Source organism: Oryctolagus cuniculus, chromosome 9 (genome assembly GCF_964237555.1).
Source record: "Oryctolagus cuniculus chromosome 9, mOryCun1.1, whole genome shotgun sequence".
NCBI lineage: Eukaryota > Metazoa > Chordata > Mammalia > Lagomorpha > Leporidae > Oryctolagus > Oryctolagus cuniculus.
Window position 1 is genome coordinate 119,713,639 of NC_091440.1, and position 14,170 is coordinate 119,727,808.

Sequence of the window (14,170 nt, forward strand, 5' to 3'; positions counted from 1 at the left end):
AGGGTACAGAGCAAAGAAAACAGTTACAGCTACCCCCATCACTCTTCTTAGTTCATTTCTGCTCTCTCCAGCCTTGGCTAAAAGGCAAACAGGGCCTACACATAGACTTTCAACAGAAGGGGAAAATGTCTAGGAAACTAAAGTGCAGTATTTCTAATAAGAGGATCTGCAAACCACTAGTTTCAAGAGCCTAACCTGTAGAAAGGGAGTATCTCTGTTTAATAAAAACCCACACTTTCACAGGTATTTAGTATATATTTCACCTGCCTCCCTCCTCTCAGTGATGGTGAAAATGAAACACACCAAATAAAAATCTATAAATGCTTATAGCTTCTAAATCAGACATAATAAAAGCTATGGGTCTGTATCTTAAAATAATGGACACTACATATAAAATCATGCACTGTATTAGTAGAAAAAAGAACATGAGCCTCACAGTGTTACTAAGTTAACAAGCAAACAAATGAGCATTATGCAAAGAAAAAAGCTGACAACACTTACTAAAAGCTTAAATAAAACTTAAATGACCAGGACTAAAACTAGAAAAGCTTCCAACACAAGAAATAGGCTCTCACACATGTTCAGAAACATACCCGCCTTCTACAGAACCTATGAGGCGATCCTCCCTTAGCAATGAAGTTTATAAAGCAAAAACAAAAACAAAAAAAGAAGAAAAATCATCCAAAAACTGTAACTACGTATTTTCCTACTAAATAAATGCAATGAAACACTAAATTTGTAATGATGAAAATAAAAGTACCAGATCAACAGAACCACATTATTTATATTCATCTCTGAAAACATAAAATATGTACATTTCTTAAACCTAAAGAAACTGGCCAGTCATAAAAAACAATTTCAACAAAATAAATATACTATAGAATTATTTTTAGTATTCTAAAAGGCTACTTAAATGCTTTTTCTACAAAAATGGCTGCCATTTCCTTTTCTATATTATAAACATAATAGAAAACCAAAAATGATTTCATCATGCAGTCAGTAGTTCCAAAAAGAATACTCCTAATAGATTGGAGGACATAACAAAAAGCGGTACAGAATCATTCCAAATCAAAAGTAATTATTCATTAAAAAAACACTTTAAAACCTTAAATATACTTCAGAGTTCAAATCTGCAATATTACAAATATATGATCAGAAACAGTTCATGAAAGTACAGACGTCCATGGAAGCACAAGATAATAAAGTCGTATCGACAGGATAATAACAAGGAATGTCAAGTGGATCTTACCCTCTGCTCCAGTGCCGACTGAGTCTGCTGCCTCAAAAGGGCTTTAAATGGCCCCCCTTCTTTTCCAGCACTACCACTTCCCATTCCTACAGAACATCAGTACATAAACAACAACCAAAACAACAACTATAGAAACAGAAAGTTTAATTGCATTTATATGTATAAACATGAGTCAGAATATTATAAAATGATCCAAATATCTAAAGTATTTTGGGATTGCAACTATTTTACTGTATTTCATTCACAAAGTTTTCTTTAGAGGCAAGATTTGGACTTAATTTGTCCAAAAAATTATGTTAAGGTGATGAATCTTTGTATAATATTCTATTTTTAAATATTGAGTATTCTAATAAAAAAAAAACAAGATAACAGTTGCTTACTTTACTAACAGTTTTAAGAATATTAAAATAAGAGAAATAGTAAACATGTGATTAAAAATAAACACAGAAGAAAAGCACTAATTATGCACACTTAAAATACAAAATTCTCCAAAAAACACTAACTTTAGGCAATTCTGAAATATAATCAAACATTTCTTGATAACTTCCCATTTCTAAATATGACTAAAGAGCATTGTTTTGATACCTGTCAATACTCATTCACAAAAGTCAACATAAATTTTAAAAAATGAAATAAAAATTATAGACATGTAATAGACACATCACAGATGTACACAGTTATGGATGAAAGAATTCTATTTCCCAAGCTCTTAGATGTATTTTTAAAGCTTAACTTTAAATTTCTTTTCCTATCTTATTTTACTGTTTTGAAAGTACAATAGACAACTATGGATCTAAGAAATATAGAAAGCAGGGGCCAGGTGAGAAGTCAGTGCTTTACATACTAGATTTAATCCCACCCTTTCAAAACTGAAAATACATACTAGTCAAATTTACTACAGTGATTTAAAAAGGAACTAATTTACTTTCACAGTTTTAGCTGTTCTTGGATAAGGAAACAGGTTAGCATGTGTATAGTCCCATCTGTTCTTTTTAAAAAAAAGGAATTTATTTTTCTTATAGTAACCTAAACATTATTCTTAGAGACTATACAATACTAAACATAGAAATAAAACTTAGATCTTTATATGAAGCATATTAAAAGCCACAAAATAAAATATAAATTTGTAGTGATAAGTGAAATATCAGAAAATATAGCAGGAAAACTTGATAATTAATGCAATGGACAGAAAAAAATGGGTAATGAAACAGTATCATCAAAATGAGACTTAAACTGATTCAAACAGAATAATTTACTAATGTAACCATATGGCTTAGCCACAGGATGGAACAGATCTAGTGTGAATGGGTTGGTATGAAGGGAAAGAAAAGTACAGCTCCTAAACCAGAAGTGCCAGTAGTAAGATCCTAAATAATTACTGGGAATATCCACATGTATCTGTGGCCTTAGACAAATGAGTTTTTACATATAAAATAATTTGGTGGAATGTTCATAATTATCTATCCAATAACCCCCAATTATTTCCTTATGATAAATTCTGATCATTTATCTCTACCAGTAAGAAAATAAATAAATACATCCTATATAACATATTCAATAGTTCTTTACAGTACAAAGTAATTAATTTTTTAAGGAGACTTAAAACATACGGATTAAAAAGCTGACATAATTTGATCCTACCAGAAGCAGCCAGGAACAGCTCTTCACTGAAAGAAACACTTTTCCTCAGAACTGGGCTGACAAGGCTAGACTGATGAGGGGCAAGGTTAGATTCCGAGAGGAGGAGACAGGACTTTTTAAGATGAAGGGAACCACAAGACAGAGAGGGGGAGCTGGGACACAGGTAAATCCTAGGTCCCTGTGGGGAAGATGCTGTAGAGGAAAGTAGCAGAAAGAGATGCAGATTCAGAAGATGATCAGAAAATGTAGGATAAGGAAACCAATGATGAAGCAAAAACATAACAGTAAAAATGAATTTCAAAATGTACAGACAAATTACATTGTTATGAAGTCACCAGCAAGACCATATGTCCAGCTGAGTCTGAAACTTAACAAAACTTTTACAAACTTTGCCTGCATTAAAATTGTTTAAATCATTATCTTAAGACTTTATGCCATTCTAATCATTTTCAACTGATTTCAAATTACTTAAAATACCCGCTCTTTTTTTTGTTTAAGAGTTTTTAAGGTTAAATGTACCCATTGTCAACTTTTTAAGCTTGAAACTTGTTGCCTTAAAGAATAACATTTATTTAAAGTATTACTAACTAAAACAGTTTTTATGGGTATTAGAATTGAATACCTACACAAAAAAATGAAATACTTGGTACCACATTAGGTACAGTTGTCACTATGAATTTTAAATACATAGTAACTTCTTTCTGCTCAGCCTTGAGACAGATGTTAATATTTTCTGCCCTCTAAAACTTTCACTGCTTTCACCTGATCCGGGTGCATTTACGGAGATTTGGGTACCCTAAAGGGTCGCAATACCCTCGGGATCACAAAAACTATACCTGGTTAACAGCCTAAAAATGTTAACACTTAGATTAAGACAGCTGTCAAATCACTATTCCAACACTAGCATTCTAAAGCTCCATTCTTATTAGCTGAGTACTTGGGAAAAATGTAATAAAGCCTGGTAAAATGACAAAAATTAGAATCTACACAAATAAAAATGGAAATTTTTAAATGAAAATTTTAAATTATCAGAAAAACAAATGAGAGCTGTAACTATAAACAGGAAAAACAACTTTCTCAGTCTAAGTTTTATTATTTTTATCCTATTTTTGAGTTTTTATATGTAATACATAAATTATAACCAGCTTAACTCTTCTCACTACTTCTCAAGAAGTTGGTTTTTACATACAGGTAAATTAAACGAATGAAAACCAGGAAATACATGCTAAACTATAGCCTGAGAAATTTTCAGACAACTATTACAATGTCACCATTTTAAATATCTATGAGAAACAGCCAAGTTCCTCAGGACTATTTGAGGTTGGCTAAGGATTCACGATAAGGTCAATTCATTAAAAACATGTAAACTGTAGAGGTAGGGAAAAAGTACAGGCAAAATAAATATTCAGAGGTAGCTTACAAATGTAGAAATACATTTGAATGATATAAATGAATGTGTAAAACCTAAAAATTTAGAGCTAGAAGATAAAGTTTTCACGGGTAATACAACTGACTGCCTACTGGAAAGCTTAGGGAAAAGAAGTCTGATATCTGAGGGGCGCTGGCTCTAGGACGTTTGCGGATTCAGAATCCACAGAGGCTTAAGGCTCCCATACAAAGTAGTGTAGTATTTGCCTAGAACTTATCTATAACTCCTATATACTTTATGCCATCTCTAGATCAGTTGTAATACCTAACACAATGTAAATACTATATAAATAGTTGCTACACTATATTGTTTAGGGAATGACAACAAAAATTCTGTAAATTCAGTACAGACACAATTTTCAAAAAAATAATTTCAGGCTGGCACCGCAGCTCAATAGGCTAATCCTCCCCCTGTGGTACCAGCATCCCATATACCCGCCGGATTCTGTCCCAGTTGCTCCTCTTCCAGTCCAGCTCTCGGCTGTGGCCTGGGAAGGCAGTGGAGGATGGCCCAAGTGCTTGGGCCCCGCACCCGCATGGGAGACCAGGAAGAAGCACCTGGCTCCTGGCTTCGGATTGGCACAGTGTGCCGGCTGTAACGGCCATTTGGGGGGTGACCCAACAGAGGGAAGACCTTTCTCTCTGTCTCTCTCTCACTGTCTAACTCTGCCTGTCAAAAAAAAATAATAAAAATAAAAATAAAAAAAATAATTTCAATCTGTGTTTAGATGAATCCACAATGTGGAACCTACAGACCCAGAGGACTGATGGTATTTGTAAAAAGAAAAAAATGAGATAGTGACCATAGTTTCATATTTCATGATTACATTTATGAACAATGAAATTTAGTCCACAGTTTTTTTTGAAAAGCTGCTTTCTTTAGAAGTTGAAGTGATTTAGACTTATTTTTATTGTTTTTACAGCATCTGGTATTATTTTATAAATTTTTTCTAACACAAAAATAAGGTTATTAAGGATGTAAATTAGAAATAACAATAAAAACTGTGCTTTAGTAAACTGGATGGAAGACTGTAAGACAAAAGCACTATTTACAGAAATTGCAAATCAAAAGCTTTCTATTTTTTTTTATTCTAAAGAGTAAGAATTTAATACTTTAAATGAATTAATACTGTTTTAAGGAGTAAAGAACTACTTTAATTTTAATCAGCTTTTTCTTACAAAATATATTTATAAAAATCCCTACAGATTATTCATCAAAATAAAAATAGGATAAAAATTATAAATTTAATGAATAAGTTAAAATGCTATTTTTTAACTTAGAGAGCAAGATTAGCAAAACCAAATATTTAAAATAACAAGGTAATAGATATATGCACACCAATATAACCATGTTAGTTGTTATGAAGTTTTTCATAATAAAGTCTTAGAATGAAATTCAGAACTAGGTAAAAACAATGAATCCAAAAAAAGCTCATGCTGCATGAGGAATTTGATGGCAAGCTTCTAATGCTACTTCCTATTGGAATGCTTAAAGATGCTGTTCCGTTAAATTTGAACATGAAATGAAAAATGTCTACATGGATAAATTAACTTTGGCATTATGCCCTCACCATGATTAAATCAACAAAATGTAGCTCTCCAAACAAGATAGTTTTTGAGCTACCCAAGAGTTCCATATTTTATTGGTAGTAACTGAAAATAACTAGTATTCACATTATCTTTTAATTTAACTGCCAAAAACAGGAGGAAAGATTTAGATGGAAACCTAGTTAAGAAATAGAAACAAATTCTAAAAAAAAAAAAAAAAAAAAGAACAAAAGGCGGGTGGAAGTGCCTTACCAGTTTTGGGTGTCAAACTCAAATCTGTGTCAGAAGAAGAGGACTGTCGACTGTAGGACTTGGAAGGTGAAAAGGAATAAGTTTGGTTTTTCAGAGGGGTTGAGGGTCCTGATGAGTGAGTATTGGGATTGGGATCTTCATTGAAGGGAATCCTGCCAGAAGAAGGTGGAGAAATATTAAGCAGTCATGTGCCAGAGGGCTTGGCGGTTGGCAGCATGATCCAAACACCAGGAAAGTATTGGGGCAGGGCCAGCAGTCATTTCTTAAGTGTGGAGCTGGGAAGGAGGCCAAAGACAACCGATTGCTGTTTAACCACTCATCATCTCCAGATAAATATTATCTGCATTGAAACAGTTAATAAGCCAAGGGAAAAAGCAAAAAAGCATGAAATGATGGACTAAGGGGGTAAAAATTATTAAAAAGAGAAATAAACCAAATAAAAATATGACAAAATATTTTCAAATCAACAATGCTTTTTTAAATTACAAAAGAAAAAATGATGGCTTCAACTGGTGTGTGCAAATATTTGTAATTGTTCTTATATTTGCACACACAGGTATCTTCAAAAGAAAAAAAACATGTTTCCTTATCCCACAGCATCAAGAGTGCCACAGCTAAAAACACAGCAGAGAGGAAAATGAACCCCTGCATTTAATGCAGACTTGTTGCTTACCTGTTGTCCAAAAGCTCTCTTCCACAGAATCAAACAGACCCTACTGTATCCAGTTTTGTACATAAAGAAAATTAGCAAATAGAAGCTTTGGAAGCGATTTCATTCAGAATCTCTTCAATTTGATTTCTGAACAAATACAAAAATACACACTGGAAGATTCCCCTCAACATTCACAGTATACATACACAGCAGAGGAGTCTCACAAGATCTGTGGAAGAGACTTTGGAAGCGGGAAGAACACTTGCACTTCCATCTAGTGACAGCCTGTATGGTGGCTAAAAAATGGAAGTTCTTCATTGCTGCTGGACTTGGAGTAAGAAAGGGAGGAAGCAAAGATTCATGGTACCTGCCTACACTACCTGCCTGCCTGCCTCTCCCCAGCTCTGGAGTCTGAGCAGTCTCGTACCAGTATAGATGAGAGTGGGAACAGACACAGAGAAGTTCTGAGTAAGTCGTGAGCCAGTAGCAGTGTGAATTGGGCTGTTGTGAGTCGAGCGGCATCCATGGCTTGGAGGATGAACCAGCGGAGACCTGGGGAATTTGTGGTCAAAGTGGAAGAAAAGAAAACAATACATACAACAGATTGCAAAGTTATGTTAAAATAATTTCGAAGGAGCTTTAGTTGGGGGAGAAAACTTATTTTTTAAGCCACAGCATGCAAAATACTAGTTGAAGTTAAAAAAGAATATCTAAATACTAATTTGTTAGGATATAGTTATAGTTTGAAAGGATTGAGTTAATAAATTAGGACTATGAATTAGAAAAGTAGCAAGCAAAAGAGTTAAATTAGATAAAAAAATACTAAGATTTGGATTTTAAAATGTTTTAACGTATTTGCTACTATTTTCATGACAGCAGAATTTAACTTTACACAGTTTTATTGGGGGAGGAACACCTAAATAAGTGAAAAGTCAAATATAATCTCATATTATCTTTAAAACTGAGATGAATCGCTAATACAGTTAATTACAGTTCTCTATAAATGAAGTTTAATAACTGTGTCTGGTATCTTAAGATAGGGATACTTAAGAATATGAAAAATGACAGCATCAAGAAAAATGAGGGAACTGAATGATATAAACAAATATATACATTTCAGTATTTCAACACATGAAACACACAGCTTAAAACCAGGCTGCAGTGGAAACAAAACAAAGCAGAAGCATGCTGGTTCTAAATACATTATTAAAGCCATGTAAATTTGTCTAGTTCCCATATACAGTATATTATATGAACTACATTCTCAACTGAAATTTGGTTAAGAAACCTACTTATATCTTTCAACAGACCCCATCTGAGTATATAAAATACTGAGATCAGATACACAAATACACATTCACATATAACACTTAAAAATTTTCCAGAAGGAATTTGGCTGAAAGGGTTCACTGAATAGGGTAAAGAAGGTAATATTATGTAAAAGCGCTGGACTTCGTATTAGCAATTATTTCACCACAGAAAGCCTCTGTTTGTGTATACTGGGAGGAAGCAATCGTATAAAGTACACCATCATATCTTCATTGTTTTAGAAGTGAAATTGAAGGCAGGCCCACTTTTCCTGACCTTCTCTCTCTCACTGCTAGACTACTGATGGCCTAGGGAACAGTTCTACCAATCACAATTTATCATGATTCAAATGTGAGCTATCATGAATTAGCCAGATGGCTTTCCCTAGGGTCCAAAGACGACTTCCCAAAAATAGCACTGATTTTATAATATGACAAATGGTTCTGATTTTGTTGCTAATATAAATTTAAAATTTGGTAACAATCAAACTGGTGATCTACTGTTATCCAACCAAAAGTTTTTCATTTTGCATGTCTCTGCTGAAATGAGAAAAAGGCTAAGAATTCTCAGACTTATAAAGTCTAACAATCAGTGCTGTGCACACGAGGAATCTGATTAAAGTGTATTGAAAAGGACTTTTTCTTAAGCAGGGAAACAATAAATCATACTGAAAACACTTTATACTACCAAGAGAATTCATCTGGAAGTACCAAAAAGATTTATATCTTGTTACATTAAACATCTAAAAGAAAAAGTTACAAACTGGAACACACCTTAATAGTGGTAAAATAAAATGAACACTGTGAAATGTTCAAATTACAACATAACATGAAAATTCAGATGAGAGCATCACTCAAACATACTCTTAGAGTTCTAACTCTATTAGCCTCCTTGCATAAAAGTGCCTCATACAAACACCCTTATGGTGTCCATGGCTGAGATCACACTATAATGGCAGAATTATATCATGGCATCAGGAAAAATTCAATTATTTAGACCATCTAGCGACTTACAGAAAAAGTCTGTCAACTCGATCTAGAAAAATCTGCAGATCAATGGTTCTCAATGAAGTACTATTGGCATTCAGGACAGAGTAAGACTTTACTGTATAGGGCTGTCCTTTGCTGTGTAGGACTATCAGCATTTCTAGTCCCAATAGAATCTTTTGCTGCCTCCAGTCATTATGACAGAAAAATCACTCCATGTTGAAAAAAATCTCTCCATGTTGAAAAAAAAATCTTATTTCAAACACTCCATGTTGAAAAGCACTTATCCAAAATGTTTAGGACCAGAAATGTTTCAAATCTAACTTGCATAAACTGCAGGGCCTCTGTAGACATATGAGTTTCAGACTCTTGCACAACTCAGTCTTTCCTGCTTGTGTGTCAATAGTAAGTATAATTGGATTAACATGGGGGTGGTATGTATTCCTTAGAAAACAAGTAAAATTCCACCCAATGCAGGAAAATCATTTTATGCCTTAAAAATACAGTATCTAAAAATTTGTAATAACTTAATTTTATATTGTTTGAGTTTCACATGAAGGAAGCACAAATAAAATATCAGGAATAACAAACATTCTAAAATTCTGGAAATTATCTAAGAAAAATCATGATAGGAAAAAATGTATTTTGAGCAATGCTAATAAAATGTTTCAAATCAAATGAAAATGTCTAAGTGAAAGATAAAAATCTCCATAAGAACAATCTCCTGATTCATACTTACTCCTTCATTTCTTTGGATGGGGAATTACATGCAGGAAGGAATGCTGCTGGGCTACTTAATTTATCCAGAGTGCACGCTGTTCCTATGGCTCGCACCACTAACCCAGACTCGCCCTCCAGATCAAAACACTGTAAGTACCCAACCACCGCATTTCCTCTCATTTCAAGGACTTTCAAACCAATCTTCCTTTGTAATTCACCTGAAAAAAGGGAAAAAAAACTCATTCTTGCTTCCTATCTCTACACTGCACACAATTAACTGCTATGACAGTAACAGAAAACGGGTCAAAAAAAAAAAAAAAAAAAAAAGAAAAAACACAGATTGGGGTCTGCGCTGTGGTGTAGCAGGTAAAGCTGCCTAAGGTGCCAGCATCCCTGGCAGGAGCTGGTTTGAGTCCTGGCTGCTCCACTTCTGATCTAGCTCCCTGCTAATGTGCCTGGGAAAGTAACAGAAGATGGCCCAAGTCCTTGGACCCCTGCACCTATGTCAGAGACCCAGAAGAAGCTCCAGGCTCCTGGCTTCAGATCGGATCATCTCTGGCCATTGCGGCCATTTGGGGGAGTGAACCAGTAGATGGAAGACCTCTCTCTCTCTCTCTCTGCCTCTGCCTTTGCCTCTCTGTAACTCTGCCTTGTGAATAAACAAATAAATCTTTTGGGCCAGCGCCGCGGCTCACTAGGCTTATCCTCCACCTGCAGCGCCAGCACCCCAGGTTCTAGTCCCGGTCGGGGCGCCGGATTCTGTCCCGGTTGCTCCTCTTCCAGTCCAGCTCTCTGCTGTGGCTGGGGAGGGCAGTGGAGGATGGCCCAAGTGCTTGGGCCCTGCACCCGCATGGGAGACCAGGAGGAAGCACCTGGCTCCTGGCTTCGGATCGGTGCAGCGTGCCAGCCGTGGTAGCCACTTGGGGGGTGAACCAACGGAAAAAGAAAGACCTTTCTCTCTCTCTCACTAACTCTGCCTGTCAGAAATATTTTTTAAACAATCAAATTTTTAGCATTTGTAGGAAACAAATGATTATTTGGTCCAGCCACTGACTTTCAGAGAGGTAAGATATCATTAGCTGCATTTTACTGATGTGCGAGTAAGGGTCATTCATTCATGCATTCATTTACAAAACTGTTCTGGATTCTGTACTATGTGCTGACATTCCTCCTTTCTATTACGTAGTAGAGACACAGGGGTGAACAGGAAAGATAAAGCTCCCAATCTAGTGGGGTTTACATATTTGTGGGATAAACCAAAAGTTACATATGTAAACAAATATTATACAGTATATTAAATAATAAAAATATGAATATAAAAACAATTCTAATAGACACAATTATATTTATAAGTATATAAGCAGAAATACGCAGAATACAAATACTATATTAAATATAAATGTAACATTTATACTTGTGTATATGTATCCTTGAGTATATACATATATATCATACAATTACTCATATACAAATAATTATATACAATTACTCATATACAAATAATTATAAAGTTTAGGTGGTATAGGAGTTCTTAAAAGAAAAACAAAGAAAGGTAATAGGGTAAGATTGGCAAGGAAACTGACAGGAGGAGTAGAGGGAGCTACAGTGAGTTCTCAGGAAAGGACTGGGAGAAGAAAGCATTTGAACACAATCAGGAAGAGAGGCAGATGATCCGTCTAAGCTCAGACTATAAATACATATTATGGGGCCGGCGCCGTTTCTCAATAGGCACACCGGGTTCTAGTCCCGGTAGGGGTGCCGGATTCTGTCCCGGTTGCCCCTCTTCCAGGCCAGCTCTCTGCTGTGGCCCGGGAAGGCAGTGGAGGATGGGCCAAGTCCTTGGGCCCTGCACCTGCATGGGAGACCAGGAGAAGCACCTAGCTCTTGGCTTCGGATCAGCGCGATGCGCTGGCCGCAGTGCACCGGCCACGGCAGCCATTGGAGGGTGAACCAATGGCAAAAAGAAGACCTTTCTCTCTGTCTCTTTCTCTCTCACTGTCCACTCTGTCAAAAAAAAAAAAAAAACAAAACATATTATGGGGAGGAAAACTAGACTCCAGTTTCCTGCTCAGGGCTCCTTCCTGAACCTTCTCACTCAAGGCTCTTCCCACTGTCCCACTTAATGGACATAACACAATTTCTCTCTGCTACCTGGTTAGGAAGGAACTATAGCCTGGTGATTCGGATTTCCACTTCTTACAAGAGGGCAATGCACCTGTGTTCTGGAAGATGGGGTCAGGGGCAAGGAAACATTCACAATCAAAGCCCTTGCTGTAAAATTTTGTAGCATGTCAGAGGAAAGTGAAAATTTTAGGAGCATTACATCAGTCAGTACTAAAGTTTATTTTGTTTTTGTTGTTTTTAAATACCTGACATTAAAGAAATGAGTCTCTGTCTGGCCTCATTTGATGCCCTTGGTGTGCGAATTCGATCAATCCACTGATACTCTGGGTCTTCATTGACAACAAGTTCTTCTACAAATCCATGAATTATCACAGCTCTATAGCACTTTGGAATAGATGTTGCTGTTAAAACAAATTATCTGTTATGCCTTATTTACTGCAACGTAAAATCCAATTTTTAAAAAAATGCGTATGTACATTCTCAACTTTTGGATAGATAACACAAGACTACTTCTACTATGACAATCTCAATATAATTATAATACTAGTACTTTCAATTACATAGTCATGTGAGGTCTTTTATTCTTACAAAAAAGTCATTTTCTTTCATCATCTTTTTCACATTAGCACAGTAAATATAAATTGGACTTAAATAATTTGAAAAATAACTACAGACTATCTTAAATGATATTCAATACAGTTTAAAAAATCAGAACATCAGCTGATTATTTTATAAACAGGTACAAAGCAGATAATAAATCTTAAAGTTCTTTAATTATACAAAGCTCTCAAGAAAATTTCTTCTGTATGCTGCATACTGCAGCCTCAAACATCACAGCTTTATCTTCCTAACATAATTTGAGGAGTCACACAGAGCTACAGTCCCTAATAATCCATGCCCAAATGGCCAACTGATTCAGTAGTGAACACACTATGCAGCAGAGTCATTTAATTAAAACAGATGCTTGTATACTAACACTAACTCAGCTACTTTATATGAACCCTACCTGTACTGGCTGGTTATGTGTCGCCCAGATCTGCCCAATTCAGACCCTGTACTTCAGAGTTCTAATGATTCCATGCCTATAGAAGCATGTGTAATGTGGGGCAGCACCAGTGCTTGGCTATTGAGCTCTATAAACTCAAAAACATTAGATACCATTTATTCTCAAACACAATAACTGTTTCTGGAAAATCAACAATTTTATTTGGCATTAAAACCAACAAAAACCACCCTTTTTATTAACCCTCTGAAATATTCATTTGTTTCCCATATTTAAGAATATTAATGTTAAGTGAATACAACTTATTTACTTACTGCAAAAGAATTTGACTCCACATGATGACTGTCTAAAGCGATTTAAATCATTGAAGAGATCTACTTTGACAACTACATTGATTTCCCCACGGATACCTATAATTGCAAAAAGAAAATCAAGTTTCTGCCTCAGAAAATAACATGTAAGTAAGCAAACAAATAAGTGTCAATCAATGATTTTTAAATAATTTATATAATTTATCAATCAGTAAAGCTAGCTTTGTTTCTTAATTATTTTCATACTCACTACATTCTTCTATTTTCTGAAGTAGAACATGTATGCATTAGAGAATGAATAATCTGCATTTCTGCCACAAGTCATCACTTATCTGAACCAAGACTAACCAGAATGGAGTTCCATTTCAAAGATGAGGATGATGATAAATCTCATAGTGGCGGCAACAGCAGTGACAGAAGATGCCCTAAATGCTTTACATACAGTATTCCACAGTCCTCACATTAACACAAAAACGTACTACTGTCAACCTCAATTTACAGTGGAAACATTTAATTAATAATAGCTTTAAGTAGCAAAGGCAGGATTGAAGGTTAGATTTTCATGACCCCAACACATACACTTTTGTTGTTAAGACTTATTTATTGGCTGGCGCCGCAGCTCAATAGGCTAATCCTCCACCTAGCAGCGCCGGCACACTGGGTTCTAGTTCCAGTCGGGGCGCCGGATTCTGTCCTGGTTGCCCCTCTTCCACGCCAGCTCTCTGCTGTGGCCCAGGAAGGCAGTGGAGGATGGCCCAAGTGCTTGGGCCCTGCACCCCATGGGAGACCAGAAGCACCTGGCTCCTGCCTTCAGATCAGTGTGGTGCACCGGCTGCAGCACGCTGGCCGTGGCGGCCATGGGAGGGTGAACCAACAGCAAAAGGAAGACCTTTCTCTCTGTCTCTCTCTCTCACTATCCACTCTGTCAAAAAAAAAAAAAAAAAAAAA

The 14,170-nt window shown here is 35.8% G+C and overlaps 1 protein-coding gene across 35 annotated transcripts in view; it reads right to left on the reverse strand.

The window, feature by feature from the left end:
* Positions 1 to 14,170, reverse strand: part of C2CD5 (C2 calcium dependent domain containing 5) — a 93,613-nt gene that overhangs the window by 63,170 nt on the left and 16,273 nt on the right. For 8 of the 35 annotated variants that reach the window (XM_070049480.1, XM_008259543.4, XM_070049477.1 and 5 more), the window contains exons 5-11: positions 13,226 to 13,321; positions 12,154 to 12,309; positions 9,804 to 10,002; positions 6,119 to 6,270; positions 2,891 to 3,082; positions 1,250 to 1,335; positions 594 to 626 (exon numbers count right to left, since the gene is read on the reverse strand). In XM_070049480.1, the coding sequence (XP_069905581.1) occupies positions 594 to 626; positions 1,250 to 1,335; positions 2,891 to 3,082; positions 6,119 to 6,270; positions 9,804 to 10,002; positions 12,154 to 12,309; positions 13,226 to 13,321 (914 nt within the window). Of the gene's footprint in view, positions 1 to 593; positions 627 to 1,249; positions 1,336 to 2,890; positions 3,083 to 6,118; positions 6,271 to 7,197; positions 7,323 to 9,803; positions 10,003 to 12,153; positions 12,310 to 13,225; positions 13,322 to 14,170 lie in introns of all 35 variants that reach the window. The other 27 variants (XM_002712714.5, XM_070049483.1, XM_051850321.2 and 24 more) reach the window with 7 other exon arrangements.